A 13,775-nucleotide genomic window follows, 5' to 3' on the forward strand; every position below is an offset into this window, starting at 1 on the left:
GGAGCAGAAACCGCAGGCATTTGGGCAACTTCTTCATGTACTTCACTTGCACCATTAGAACTGGCTTAGGCCCGAACATGAATATACTATTTCCATTTGATATGAATTGCTGCTGTGTACATCCTACTTTATGGCTGTATTAGTCAGGGTTCTCATAGAACTTAAGGAATGAATCTCTCTCTCCATACACACACACACACACACACACACACACACACACACACACACACACACACACACACACAATTTATTGGAATGACTTACAGGCTGCAGTCCAACTAATCAATAATGACTAGCTGTGAACAGAAAGTCCAACAATCCAGTAGTTGCTCACTCAGTCCCACAAGGCTGAGTGTCTCAGTTAGCCTTCTGTAGATGCTGGAATCTAGAAATAGGCTCCAACGCCAGTGAAGGATGGATGTGCTGGCAAGGAGAGGGGAGGCAAAGAGCAAAACCTTCCTCTCCCATGTCCTTACATAGGCTTCCAGCAGATGTGGCTCAGATTAAAAGCATGTGTCTTCCTGCCTCAAGATCTGGATTAAAGGTATGGGTCATCCCACCTCAAGACCAGAATTAGAGGTGTGTCTTCCCTCCTCAAAGGTCTGGACTAGAAGTGGATTTACCCACTTCAAACCAAGCAGAATCTCTCTCACAGGTGTGCCCTCCACTTCTGGATTGTAGTCCATCCCCGATATAGTCAAGCTGACAACCAAGGACAGTGATCACAGTGGGTCAGATAATATCCACACATGAAGAGCAGCTCCGTTACATGGTAACTTGGTGGCCCATTGTCCAACGTTCAGATTCCATTAATGCCCAATAGCAGGCCAAGGGCAGTCTCTTAAAGGGAAAATAGTTTTCTACAGATAGGGGTAGAGCTTTGCTCCCAAATCCCAAAAGTCTCTACTGTGATTCTCCTAAGGGGCCTGCCGAAGGCTCCGAACAGCATCCCTATCTGCCACTGACACCTCAAGTACCATAAGGTCTGCTGGATCATGTGGTCCAAGTGGGAGAGCAGCCTGCACAGCAGCCTGGGCCTGTTGAAGAGTCGCTCCTGTCCCAGGCCCCACTCAAAGCTAGCAGCTTTCCGAGTCACTTGGTATATGGGCCAGAGTAACACACCCAAGTAGAGCATGCTGTCTCTAGAATCCGAATAGGCCACTAAACGTTGTGCTTCTTTCTTGGTGGTGGGAGGGGCCGGGTTTAGTAACTTCTCCTTCACCTGAGGAGGAGTATCTCTGCATCCCCACACCACTGGACTCCTAAGGATTCCTATTGGATTTACTTCCCATCCTCTGATGCGCATAGCCATGACCAACAACTCCAAAGTGGTTGCTACCTCCTGCTCACTTGGTCCAGTCAGCACAATGTCACTGATGGAGTGGACCAGTGTGAAATTTTGGGGAAGAGACAGATAATCAAGATCTCTTTGAACTATGTTATGACACAGGCCTGGAGAGTTAATCTACCATTGACATAAAACTGTAAAGGTACACTGCTGGCCTTGCCAACTGAAAGAAAATTGCTTCTGGTGGCCCTTATCGACAGGTACTTAAGAAAAAGCATTTGCAGCCTGGCGGTGGTGGAGCATACCTCCCAGAACTCAGGAGGCAGAGGCAGATATACCTCTGTGAGTTTGAAGCCAGCTTGGTCTATAGAGGGAGTTCCAAGACAGCCAGGGCTACACAGAGAAACCTTGTCTCAAAAAACAAACACCACCACCACCACCAACAACAACAAAAAGTACAGGGCTGATGGTTCCCACTGTATCTCCTTTTAACTCTTCTATCTGGTCTACACAAGACAGATTGCAGAGAACTGACAGTTGACTATCAAAAACTCAGTCAAGGAATGACTAATATTGCCACTTCTGTACCAGATGTGGTGTCAACACTTGTGCAGATTAACACATCTGCTACGTGGTTTGCAACTATTGAGTTATCAAATACTTCCCCGCCCCCCATTTTGGTTTTTCAAGATAGGGCTTCTCTGTACATCCCGCTCCACCCCTGCATCTTTCAAGTCCTTGATGGTTGGCATTAATTTCTGCAATTCCTCTTGGGATGCAATATTGTCTTTGGTTCACTATTTTCCCTAGTACAACTCCAGTGACTTCCACTTGGCCTTTCCAATCATTAACAGTCCTCACTTCACAGGTCAGGGAACCGATGTGGGAATTCTGCCAGCTTCTAAGTACATCTATCCCAATTATATATTCTGGAACTGGAAAAATAAACACAGGATGAGTTTGGGGACTCACTGTGAGTTGGATTTCAGCCAAAACTCCATTAACTACCGGGTCCATAAGCCCCTACTTTAACTGGAGGTCCACAGTGCTTTTTGGGGTCTCTTGGAATCACTGTCAATTCAGAACAGGTTTCCAATAGACCCTAGAAAGTCTGATTGTTTCCTTCCCCACTGTGTACAGTTATCCTTGTAAAGGCCATGGATCTTTCTTGGGAAGGATGGGAGAAATGCTAACAGTAGACTCTTGGGAATTTTAGCAAGGTCCTTCCCTAGGGGAACCTGACTGTCCTTTCATTCAAGGTGTTCTGGGTCTGCAAACTGGCTCATCTTGAAATCAGTTCACAGTCCCATGTAGCCTATCTTTTGCTTGAGAATTCTTCTGTTTATACAGATGAAACAAAACCATAGTAGGCTTCTTATCTATTTCATTCCTGAACACTGACTAATTAGCCAGTACCAAAGGTCCATACAAGTCATGCCACCATAAAAATCACTTTGCCTGTGATGCCCTTTATAGGTCAGGCCATTACAGACATTGCTTTGCCTGTGCTACTCATTAGGATAACCACGAAACCAATCCCATTTAATTCATCTAACCAGCAGCAACATCTCCATCCCTAAGCTCTGGCAACAAAGATCTTCAAATGTACAGGTGTCCCCTCACATTTTGCATAAGATTAGTGAAGGACACGTCTTCTGGGTCTTCCTATTGTGGAGGGCTAAGTTTTACACAGTGTACCCACTCTAACTTCATCAATACTAAGACAAGGGACACCAGGCACCCCCAACTCTTTTTCAGTAGGCCACCTTTTGACAAATGCTTCAGCAAACCAATCAGCTTTTGACACCTTTGGAAAAAACTGTATGAGCTTCCATGTTAAACCCAGAATCACTACTCAGTGGGCCCACATCAATAAACTCATTCTGATACAGTTTTATGTCCCTTCCACCATTATCCCACACCCTTAAAATCCATTCTCATACACATCCCCCAAACTTCTGCTTGAATGAATTAGCAAACTCATTAAGCTCCTTAGTGGTATGGTGCACCTCCTCACGGACTACACTTTCTATCTCTCCTCTAGGAGCCTGCCTTAAGTCTGGCTATAGATCTAGAGGCAACTATCAATGGGCCCTGGGGACACCAGTATCTAGCCTGGCATCTCTTTCAGGAGAGTCACTGCTGTCTGGCAGACAGTGAAGGTGAATCCCTTAGGCAAATGCAGAGAGGCCAATGCTATAGGGGATGGGGTATGGGTGCATTCTCTGCTAAGGGTGGAGAGACTACTTCCCCAGGTGAGATAAACCCTGGAGAATCTGAGGGTTCAGAGTCCTCAGCCTCAGGAGGGTCCTCTCACACATCTCCATCCCAAGTACAGGATCCAGTTCCTTAGCAATCAGTGCCCTTACTTTAACTGATGACCCGCTCAGTGGCTAGAACTTCAATTTTGTTGTAATTCAGCCAATCTTAAAATGGGTGCTTTGGCCGGATCTTCCACAACTTGAGCTCTATGGCTGCTGAAGAGAAGATTCTCTTCCAGCACACACTTAGACCATTAGGCTGTTCACGCACATCTGGAGCCAGTCAATTCTATCACTGAGGTCATACTTCCCTCTGTCACTGTACCCAGAGACGCTGAAAGCAACCAGCCAGCACCATTGCTCTCCTTATTTTCCCACTGGTTGTTGAGAGTTTTATGTACAGTCACTAAATTTCTTGCTCCTTACAACAGGTGAATCAGGATCATCAAATGCATTTATCTCAGTAAGTTCTTCAAACAGTTCACACCATGGATTTTTAGCGCTCTCTGTGCTTCTAGGAGAGGCTTCAGTAACTGTAGTGTTGGCAAAATGGAAAGCCTATTCCAAGAAGGCGGCAGTTGTTCAGCCTACAAGGCTGGACGTCTCAGTTGATCCTTGGTAGATGTTGGAATTCTGAAGTAGGTTCTAATACCAGCGATGGTTCAATCATGGGAAACAGAGGCTTTCAGTATCTTCCTATTACCATCACTCGGTTGTGCATTAAGTTAGCGCTATCTTTGTGTAGTACTGTGTTAGGATATTTTATTACATTTTTATGTACTTATTTATTTGGTGTGCTCGTATGTATGTACTTCTGCTATTATACTATACTTCTGCTATTATACTATATACCATGTGCCTATGCACAGTGGCAGTGGTGTCACAACTCCAACACTTAGAAAATCAAAATATAAAGCAACTCTGAAAAATGCTGAAGATGCTCCACATTCTTCAGTATTCAAATATCCAGCCACGACTGAATTATTTATGTAAAAATAAACAAGCACTTCTATCTCATTAGTATGCAAACTTGCTTTTGTCTTTAATAAATGGTAAAATTATATGTATGAGAAAGAACTGTTTTAAATAAATTTCCTTATGACTCTATCAGTAATGTTTGATTTGTATCCCCTAATTTATATACCCATATATCTGCAGTAGTGTAAAAATTTCTTAGGTGAAAGTGAAAGGGGTCACATGTAGAAAAATTTAAAGAGGCCCCCGCTCTAGTCTGAGGCATTGAGACCCTGTCTTAAGAAGAAATGAACAAGATACACGGGGTAGTGGGGGCCAGGATATAAAAGGGAAAATTCAACAAAACAAAATGTGCTAGGTGGATGGCACCTGAGGAAACACGGAAACACACAGACACAGACAGACAGACACACAGAGGCACAGACAGACAGACAGACAGACAGACACACACACACACACACACACACACACACACACACACACACACACACACAGACTCGTCTGCATAACAAGTAAACCTCTGTTCTCCAATTCTACCACGCTCAGCGGCCCTAAGCTCTGTCCCTGCTTCTGACTTCTATCCTGGTGCAGTTCATAGAGCCGAGGCCCGCCACCCTCCGTCACCTCCGCACGACGCCACACAGCCGCGCCGCAGGTCACCGGGCTCCACCCTCGGCGGGGGAGTGGGGAGGGCAGCCGCCTTCCCGCGTGTCTTCCGCAGTTTCCACCCGGAGCTTCCCGCCCGTCCCGTCGGCGGCAGAGGACCCGAGGTCTGCGTCGCACGGTGCCCAGGGGCCGCGGGGCTCAGAACTCGGCCTCCGGACGCGGCCACCGCCACCGCAGCCGTGGCGGGGACACTAGCCGGCCTCCCTCCCGCGTAGGGAGCCGGGGGCCCGTCAGGCCGCGACGCCCACCCGTCGGCTGCGGCCGCTGCAGGCGAGGCGGTCCCCGGGCCCTGGGCTCCCGGGCCGCACCGTCCCTCAGCCCGCGTCCCCGGCCCCGCCGACTCACAAGGACTCCAGGTGCTTGAGCTGCTGCAGCTGCTGCGCGTCGTGCCGCCGCCGTTTCTGCTCCCGCCGCCGCTGCAGCTCCTGCTCCGCCGGCTCCCGCGACCGCCGAGAACCGGCCCCGGACGACATCGCGACCCGAGGCGGGCTTGGGAGGAGGCGGCCAGACGCTTCCTCCGCCCCGCAGCGCGCCCCGGCCAACGTCCCACCGGCCCGTGCCGCAGAGCCTGAGCTCCAGCCCAGCACCCGCAGCCAGGCCCCGGCGGCCCCCGAGGCCTGCGGGAACTGAAGCGGGCGGGGCGGAGGGCGGGGCCTGAGGGCTTCCGGGAGCCCAAGTCGCCTGAAGGCCACACCCACTTCTGAGGCTTGTTGCTTCTTAATTTTTTCATTTTTTATTTTTATTATATATATATATATATATATTTGGTTTTTCGAGACAGGGTTTCTCTGTAGCTTTGGAGCCTTTCCTGGAACTCACTCTGTAGACCAGGCTGGCCTCGAACTCACAGAGATCCATCTGGCTCTGCCTTCCGAGTGCTGGGATTAAAGGCGTGCGCCACCACCGCCCGGCAATTTTTTTATTTTTTATATTGTTAAGGTTTTAATTATTTGTGGCTGGACGAGGTGACAGAAGTCTTTAAATCTCAGCACTCAGGAGGCAGAAGCAGGAGGACCTGTGATTATGGAGGCCAGCCTAGTCCACAAAACGAGTTTCGGGTTAGCCAGGACTATAACGGTGAGACCCTGTCTCAAAGGAGAAAGAGAAAATATTTAAATTCCATGTGTATTTGGGGTGGTGGTGCGGGAGTGGGGTATGGTGGTTGTACAGAGTCCAGAAGAGGGCGACAGCTCTCCTAGAATTGGAACTACAGGCCATGTAATGCACCTTAAGCGAATGCTGCGAACCAAACTCTAGTTCTCTGTAAGAACAGTATGCACTCCTGCCTTTCTGCTGCTCTCTGGATCCTTGTCCTGTACTTGTTACCTGTGGATTCATCCATTTGGAGAATAAAACAACTTTCCCTATAAAATCTCCAGTTTTTCCAGTGTATGTGATCCGTAGTAAAACACAGACCAATATGTACATATAGTTTTTTTTACCAAGATTTTTGGTGCTGCAAGTCAAAAATAAAAGCAGAGTCACAGTGTGTCCCCCTGAGGAGCACCCTTGCTTTTCCTCCTGTGGTGATGTAACCAGAGTCCCAGGCTAGAAGCCTCATTCTGAGCATTCCAAGTTTGGTATTACCCGAGGAGAACAAAGTGGAATCATAGTGAAAAGGCAAGGAAGGACTTTAGCCTGGCAGGCAGGCAGACCTCTGAGTTTCAGCCTGGTCTATGCTGCTAGTTCCAAGCCAATAGTGAGATCTTGTATCCAAAGTGTGTGCATGTGCGTGCGTGCGTGCGTGCGTGCGTGCGTGCGTGCGTGCGTGCGTGTGTGTGTGTGTGTGTGTGTGTTTAGGGGGGTGGAAATGAAAGGATTTTAGTTACTATAGCCACATTGAGAAAACAGCAGTCAAGCATTGCAGTCCGTTTCCAGGCTACTGACCTGAACTTTAGGCATAATAAGAGGAAGAATTGGGACAGGGGTCAGTTACCAATAATTAAAGTCTTGGTCAAACCGTGTTCCAGTCAGTCATCTCAATCCAAACTTTATTCTCTTTTAGTTACCCATCAGGCGTCTGCAGATCCAGGTGAAGAGTCCATGCCTTCCAGCAGTAGGCGTTTCAGAGCACTTGCTATAGTACGCATGAGAACAGTGGGCGGGCCCCACAGCACGAAGGCCCACGGCTAAAGAGCACCATTACTTCACATCTATGAACTAGGAACTGATGCTCGGCACTGGTGTTTTGTTTTCTTGTGGTCTTTTTGGAGGGAGATGAAGAAGTAAGAGACATGTTTTTATGAGGACGTTGTCGCTGCCTAGAAGCTGTTGGTTGTTTAACAAACCGGGAGGGGGGGGGGGGCGGGAGGGGGCTACAGAGTTCCATGACATGCTCAAGGACGCAGAAGTAGGAACCCATAGAGCTAAAATTCAAAGATGTTAGTCGTGGTTCGAGGCTGAATTCTGAAACCATATCTGGTATAATTGCTGTAGCCTGGAGTGATGAAAAGCCATCACAGAGGAAGTAAAACCCGCACTGGGGAAATGCTTGGCTAGAAGGCAAAATTGATGGTGGCCTGTACCTGTGTGGGCAGTGTATACACTGAAATGACAGTGATAGACAGTTAGCACGGCCCCTGCACAGGGATCATATGCAAATTCACGAGGCATTTTATACATTCTTTTTTTTTTAAAAAAAGATTTATTTATTACATATACAGTGCTCTGTCTGCATGTATCCCTGCAGACCAGAAGAGGGCGCAAGATCTCATTCCAGATGGTTGTGAGCCACCATGTGGTTGCTGGGATTTGAACTCAGGATCTCTTGAAGAACAGCCAGTGCTTCTAACCTCTGAGCCATATCTTTTATACATTCTTAAAAATTAGTTTTTAGATTTACTCATTTTATGTGTATGAGTGTTTTGCTTGCATGCATGCAGAGGTACCACATGCGTACCTGGTACCCTCGGATGTTAGAAGAGCATGTCAGGTCCCCTGGAACTGGAGTTATGGACAGTTGTGAACCACCATTTAGGTGATGGGAGTAGAACCCAGATCCTCTGGAAGAGCAACAAGTGCTCTAAACTACTTAGCCATCTCTCCAGCTCCAAGTGTTTTATACTTTTCAGTTAAAAAATAAACTTTATAGCAGGTGTGGTGGCACATGCCTTTAATCCCAACACAGGCAGATCTCTGTGAGTTCAAGGCCAGCCTGGTCTACAAATTGAGTTTTAGGACAACTAGGACTGTTACACAGAGAAACTCTGTCTTGAGAAAAACAGAACAAAACAAACAAACAAATAAACAAATAAATAAATAAATAAATAAACTTTAGTTGGGCATAGTAGTGCGTGCTTGTATTCCCAGCACCTACTAGCTGGAAGTTAGTTTGTGAGTTCAATGGATTCTATAGTGAGCCTCTGAGAGTGAGTGTGTGTGTGTGTGTGTGTGTGTGTGTGTGTGTGTGTGTGTGTATGTGTGTGTGTTAGAAATTGAACTCAGAGTCTGGGGCATGCTATGCTATGCTATCATTGAATAAACACCTCAACTTAGAGAAATCAAAATAAAAACAAATTTGAAATGCCTTGAGGCTGAGAGATAGCAGGTAAGAAGGAATACTGTTCTTGCAATGGGTCTAGGTTTGGTTCCTAGCACCCAAGTGGCCGCTCACAGCTGTTTGTAATTCCAGTTCCAGGAGATCCAGGAGATTCCAAAGCCCTCTTCTGGCTTCCAAGGGCACTGCACACATGTGTACACATTTAGGAAAAACACTCATAGACATAAAATAATGATAAATCCTTTGTAAAAATGGATAATACTTAAAATGCATGAGTTGAAAATCTATTTCTTAAATATAAATAGGCAGGATTGAATGTGCAGCTCAGTGGTAGAGTACCTGCCTAGCCTGCACAGATCCTGTGTTAAGTCACAAAAACAATAAAAAATTTTGTTATTTTGGCCAGGCACGGTGATACCTGCTGGTAACCATAGCACTAGGGAAGCAGAAACAGGAAGGTCATTGCAAGTTCAGGACCAGCCTGATCCACATAGCAAGTCCCACGGTCGCCAAGGATACATATTGAGAACTTATCTCAAAAAGCCAACCAACCACCCACGAAGTAATAGGCTAATGCACAGAGGTGATGCGCAGATAACAGTTAAAGTGATGAGTCTTAGAACTAGAAAATGAGGATCCCCTCTTAAGCACTAAGCTAGGGGGCTGGCAAGATGGCTCAGTGGGTAAAGGCACTTGCTGCCATGGCTGACAGACCTGAGTGTGATCCCTAGGGCCCACAGACACATAGGATGGAAGGATAGAACTGACTTCCATGTGCTGTCCTCTGACCTTCACATGTGTGCTCCCTCTCATACCTGTACGCATGCACACACTAAATAAATACATGTTTACAAAAATTCAAAAGAAAGCACTCATCTGACAAGAGTTGCTTCCAGGAGGATGATCTAACTATCCACAGATGCTGTCTAGGCCAGCAATGTCAGACATTCAAATTTAGTCATCAAACATAGTGTCTAGAAGATATTCTTACTAATGGTGAAGTCTTTCTTGTTTGTATTTTATTCCATTTTTTTGTGTTTTTGAGACAAGTTCTCATGTAGCCTAGGCTAGCCTTAACTCCTGCTGTAGCAGAGGGTGACCTTGAACTCTGTCCTCCTGATTCCACTCCCCAAGGGCTGGAATTGTAGATGTGCACCAACAAGTATCCATCACAGAAAGAATTCAGAAAGGAGACAAAAGTATTGGAAGTCAATTACAGGGCAAAAATGTATACTGACTGGGTAAGTGTGACTCTCATAAGGAAGCCCCATTGCAGGAAGCCATCCCTGGCAGTGGGTAGGTCCTGCAGAGGGTGTAAGGAGTCGGCTGGGGAAGGAAGTGAGCCAGGCCATGGTGGTCGGGAGAATCTTGCAGCCTGACTGACTAGCAGCTAGAGTGTTTCTTTATTTATACAGAATTTAGTAAGCAGGAATACATTCATGATATTCCAAAACATAGATCATATCATTTTTTGTTTTGGACATGTGTTTCACTTCCTTTTGCTCATCTTTTAGTCATTATTAATAAACTATGACAGAACAGAGTTATCATTTCCATCATTTTCCCTCAAGTTTTGACATCATTAATAAACAGAGTTATCATTCTTACTCATTAACCCCATAACCCAATTTTTGAGACTCTAGAGGCATATGACAGCCTGTGCTCAGGCTGGTTGCTTTGGACACTAGACCAAAACAAAAATCTTCAACTACCCTGGGCATTTTGCCATGTCTCAAGCAATGTATTATTAACTCTTAGTGGTCAGAGTGCCCAGGAAAAATCCTCAGGCTAAAACTGCTGTAGTTATTATTTAAATTCTGGCATAATACAATCAATGTTCACATTTATATCTTTATAGAATTTGTCTATATGTCTAATCCTGGCATTCTGTTGTTCCTTAGTCATATGACATTATAGTGGCTCTGCATGAGCCAACTTCTAAGGGAGGTCCTAACATCTCATACTTTTATCATCTTTCCAATCCACACATTGCTCATCAATATGTCTTTGTATAGGGCAGAGTTGTATGCCACGTAATTGTCTGAGTGTACAGCGGGAAGAGGCTTGTAATCTGAACTGTGGACAACTCCTCTAGTCTACCAAATCTTGTTGACTTTTTTAACTTTACTTTGTTTTGAATATCTTGTTCCTGTGTAAGTCCAGGGACAGATGTTTCAAGAATGTCTCATAGCCTCGTGAAGAGACTTCAGGTTCTTTATGTGCCACAACCTCCAAGGCATAAGGAAGACCTTCAAGTAGATAAGAATATCTCCCCCAAGATAATAATTAATTTTCCCAGGACTTGACCATTATATCAATTTTATCAGGGTACCCTAGGAATGCCATTGCCCCCAGACAACAGGAAGCAGTCTTGAGAACACAATGCCCACATTCTCAAGTTGTGGGGTGGGTAGATTTTGGTCATTCAATGAGTTATGGATGTTTGTCATCATTTAGTGGGGATATAGGATTATAGGATAAAAAAGACAACTACTAACCTCAAATATTTTATATTGGTATGGATTTTGGTATATTGGTACAAATTTAAAGTTATTTTTGTTATACTATATGTATGTCTCTATTCTTGTTTAAGGCATTGTACCTAATGCAGCTCATTTAAAAATGTAATGTATAATTGAGAAATGCAGGTTAGTAGTCATCTATAATAAACTTGCAGTCATATTAGGTATGTTTTCAAGGTTAAACATATATTTAGATAGATAGGTGATCTTCAAATGCTTCAGAGACCTACAGAATATGGCATTTAAGATGTTTAATAACATAGGGCTTTTCATGATAGTGAGACATGTCTGTTCCTGGCAGCACCAATTTACTTCATAAAAGGATGATAAGCATCAAAGAACCTCCATATGGAGTTTGCTTTCATTGTGGCAAAGCTAACTGTTTGAGCAAGAGACTGTCCTTGCCTTGACTGCTGACAGTATACTATCCAAACTGGACATGAAGGACAGAGGGAAGTGACTGCCAAACTTGGCCAAAACAAGATGGGACAGTCCTTCAGAATTTCTGCTTCATAGAAAATTCTGCTAGATATTCTAGGCCTGTAGGCTAAAGATGGGTGCCCCCACATTGCAGAGGAAACTTGGGTGACTGTCTAGGCAGTCAGATGTCTTTGTCATTTCTATAGTTTTGGAAGTGACTTGCACTGCACTTCCAGTTTATTGAAGTAATATTATACCCTTCTGGGGTCTTTGATGGAGTTGAGGACTAGATAGTTATAGTTGCAGTTTTCCTTAGTTATGATAGAAGGCAAATTAGGTATAAAACTTTTTTTTTGATTTTTTTTTTTTTTTACTTTTCAGGGGTTTTAATGGTCAAAACAGAGAGGTCTGGTTCATTTCAGCTCCTTCACTGCCAAACCAGGCGGCAGGGACTGTTTCAGCTTCTCAGCCTTCTCCTTGTCTGTAATGACCAGGGTGTAAAGGTACCTGTTGCAGTGAACCTTGAACTTCATATTATCCTTGTTTTTCTTGATTTTGACAAACTTGGCATCCTTCTGCTGGGCTGTGAGGAGAAAGTCTTTGATTTCCTCAATTTTCCGAGGCATAACGATGGACGCTTGGTGCTGGAGACCGCTCAGCAGCGAGAACCGAAGAGAACGGAAAAAGAACCAGCTATAAAACTTTGGACTTTCCAAGATAGTAGAAATAATGGAGTATTTTTTTTTTCTGAACTTTCCAAATACAAATGGACTGGATATTGTAAATCTAATTCTTACTTGATAATTGCTTTTATTGTATATAGTTAAAACCTTTTCTTTTTTAGACAAAAAGGAGGAAATGTGAAACATTAGTTTAACTATGGAAATGTGTTACATTTGTATGTACTGCAGAATAATTGTTTAACTATGTAAAGATGTGCTACATTTGTTTCACCTTGCCTGCATAAGGCACCTGATTGGTCTAATTAAAAAGCTGAATGGGGCCGGGCGGTGGTGGCGCACGCCTTTAATCCCAGCACTCGGGAGGCAGAGCCAGGTGGATCTCTGTGAGTTCGAGGCCAGCCTGGGCTACCAAGCGAGTCCCAGGAAAGGCGCAAAGCTACAAAAACGAAAAAAAAAAAAAAAAAAAAAAAAAAAAAAAAAAAAAAAAAAAAGCTGAATGGGGCCAGGCGGTGGTGGCGCACGCCTTTAATCCCAGCACTCGGGAGGCAGAGCCAGGTGAATCTCTGTGAGTTCAAGGCCAGCCTGGGCTACCAAGTGAGTCCCAGGAAAGGCGCAAAGCTACACAGAGAAACCCTGTCTCGAAAAACCAAAAAAAAAAAAAAAAAAAAAGCTGAATGGCTAATAGTTATGCAGTAGAGGGATAGGTGGGGCTGGTGGGCAGAGAGAATAAGTAGGAGGAGGAAACTAGGCTTCGGAGAGAATGAGGAAGGAAGAGAGAGAGACTCCAGGGGCCAGCCAGCCAGGCATTCGCCAGCTAGCCAGAAATGGAGGAAGCAGGAAAGTGGGACATACAGAATGAAAGAAAGGTAAAAAGCACCAAGGCAAAACGTAGATGTGGAGAAACGGGTTAAATTAAGTTATAAGAGCTAGTGGGACAAGCCTAAATTAAGGCTGAGCATTCATAGCTAATAATAAGTCTCCATGTAATGTTTTGGAGGCTGGAGTTCAAGAAAGCCTGCTGCAAATATTACTTGGCCCTGGTGATGTTGGGGAGGAGCTGGAAAATATGGGCTGGAGAAGGCTAGAGTGTTCTCCATTTATGTGGCTATGAGAAGCCATCATCTATGCTGGGCAAAGACTTTCCAGTGCTGCTGCCTTCGGGTCACCCATGTCTTACTTAAACTCATTGGTTTCTCAAGGTGAACTTTGGTGAAATCAATATTAAAAGTATGTAAAGATAAGAAATATTTTTAGTAGAAAGAGATTTGCATGTAAGATTAGATGGTTGTCTGTCTCCAAAATGGAAAAGTAAAATAAAAAGCTTATGCAAAATAAGCCGGGCGGTGGTGGTGCACGCCTTTTATCCCAGTCCTCGGGAGGCAGAGCCAGGCAGATCTCTGTGAGTTCAAGGCCAGCCTGGTCTACAGAGCGAGATTCAGGACAAGCACCAAAACTACATAG

General features: G+C 44.9%; 1 protein-coding gene across 2 annotated transcripts in view; it reads right to left on the reverse strand.

Annotated features, from left to right (window-relative positions):
- Positions 1–5,942, reverse strand: part of Rp9 (RP9 pre-mRNA splicing factor) — a 23,565-nt gene extending 17,623 nt beyond the window's left edge. The window contains exon 1 of one of the 2 annotated variants that reach the window (XM_052754851.1): positions 5,536–5,942. In XM_052754851.1, the coding sequence (XP_052610811.1) occupies positions 5,536–5,920 (385 nt within the window). In that variant the 5' untranslated portion in view covers positions 5,921–5,942. The remainder of the gene's footprint in view (positions 1–5,535) is intronic. The other variant, XM_052754859.1, reaches the window with a different exon arrangement.
- Between the last annotated feature and the right edge of the window lie 7,833 nt (positions 5,943–13,775).

Source organism: Peromyscus californicus, unplaced genomic scaffold (assembly GCF_007827085.1).
Source record: "Peromyscus californicus insignis strain IS unplaced genomic scaffold, ASM782708v3 Scaffold_11__1_contigs__length_118956290, whole genome shotgun sequence".
Classification (NCBI taxonomy): domain Eukaryota; kingdom Metazoa; phylum Chordata; class Mammalia; order Rodentia; family Cricetidae; genus Peromyscus; species Peromyscus californicus.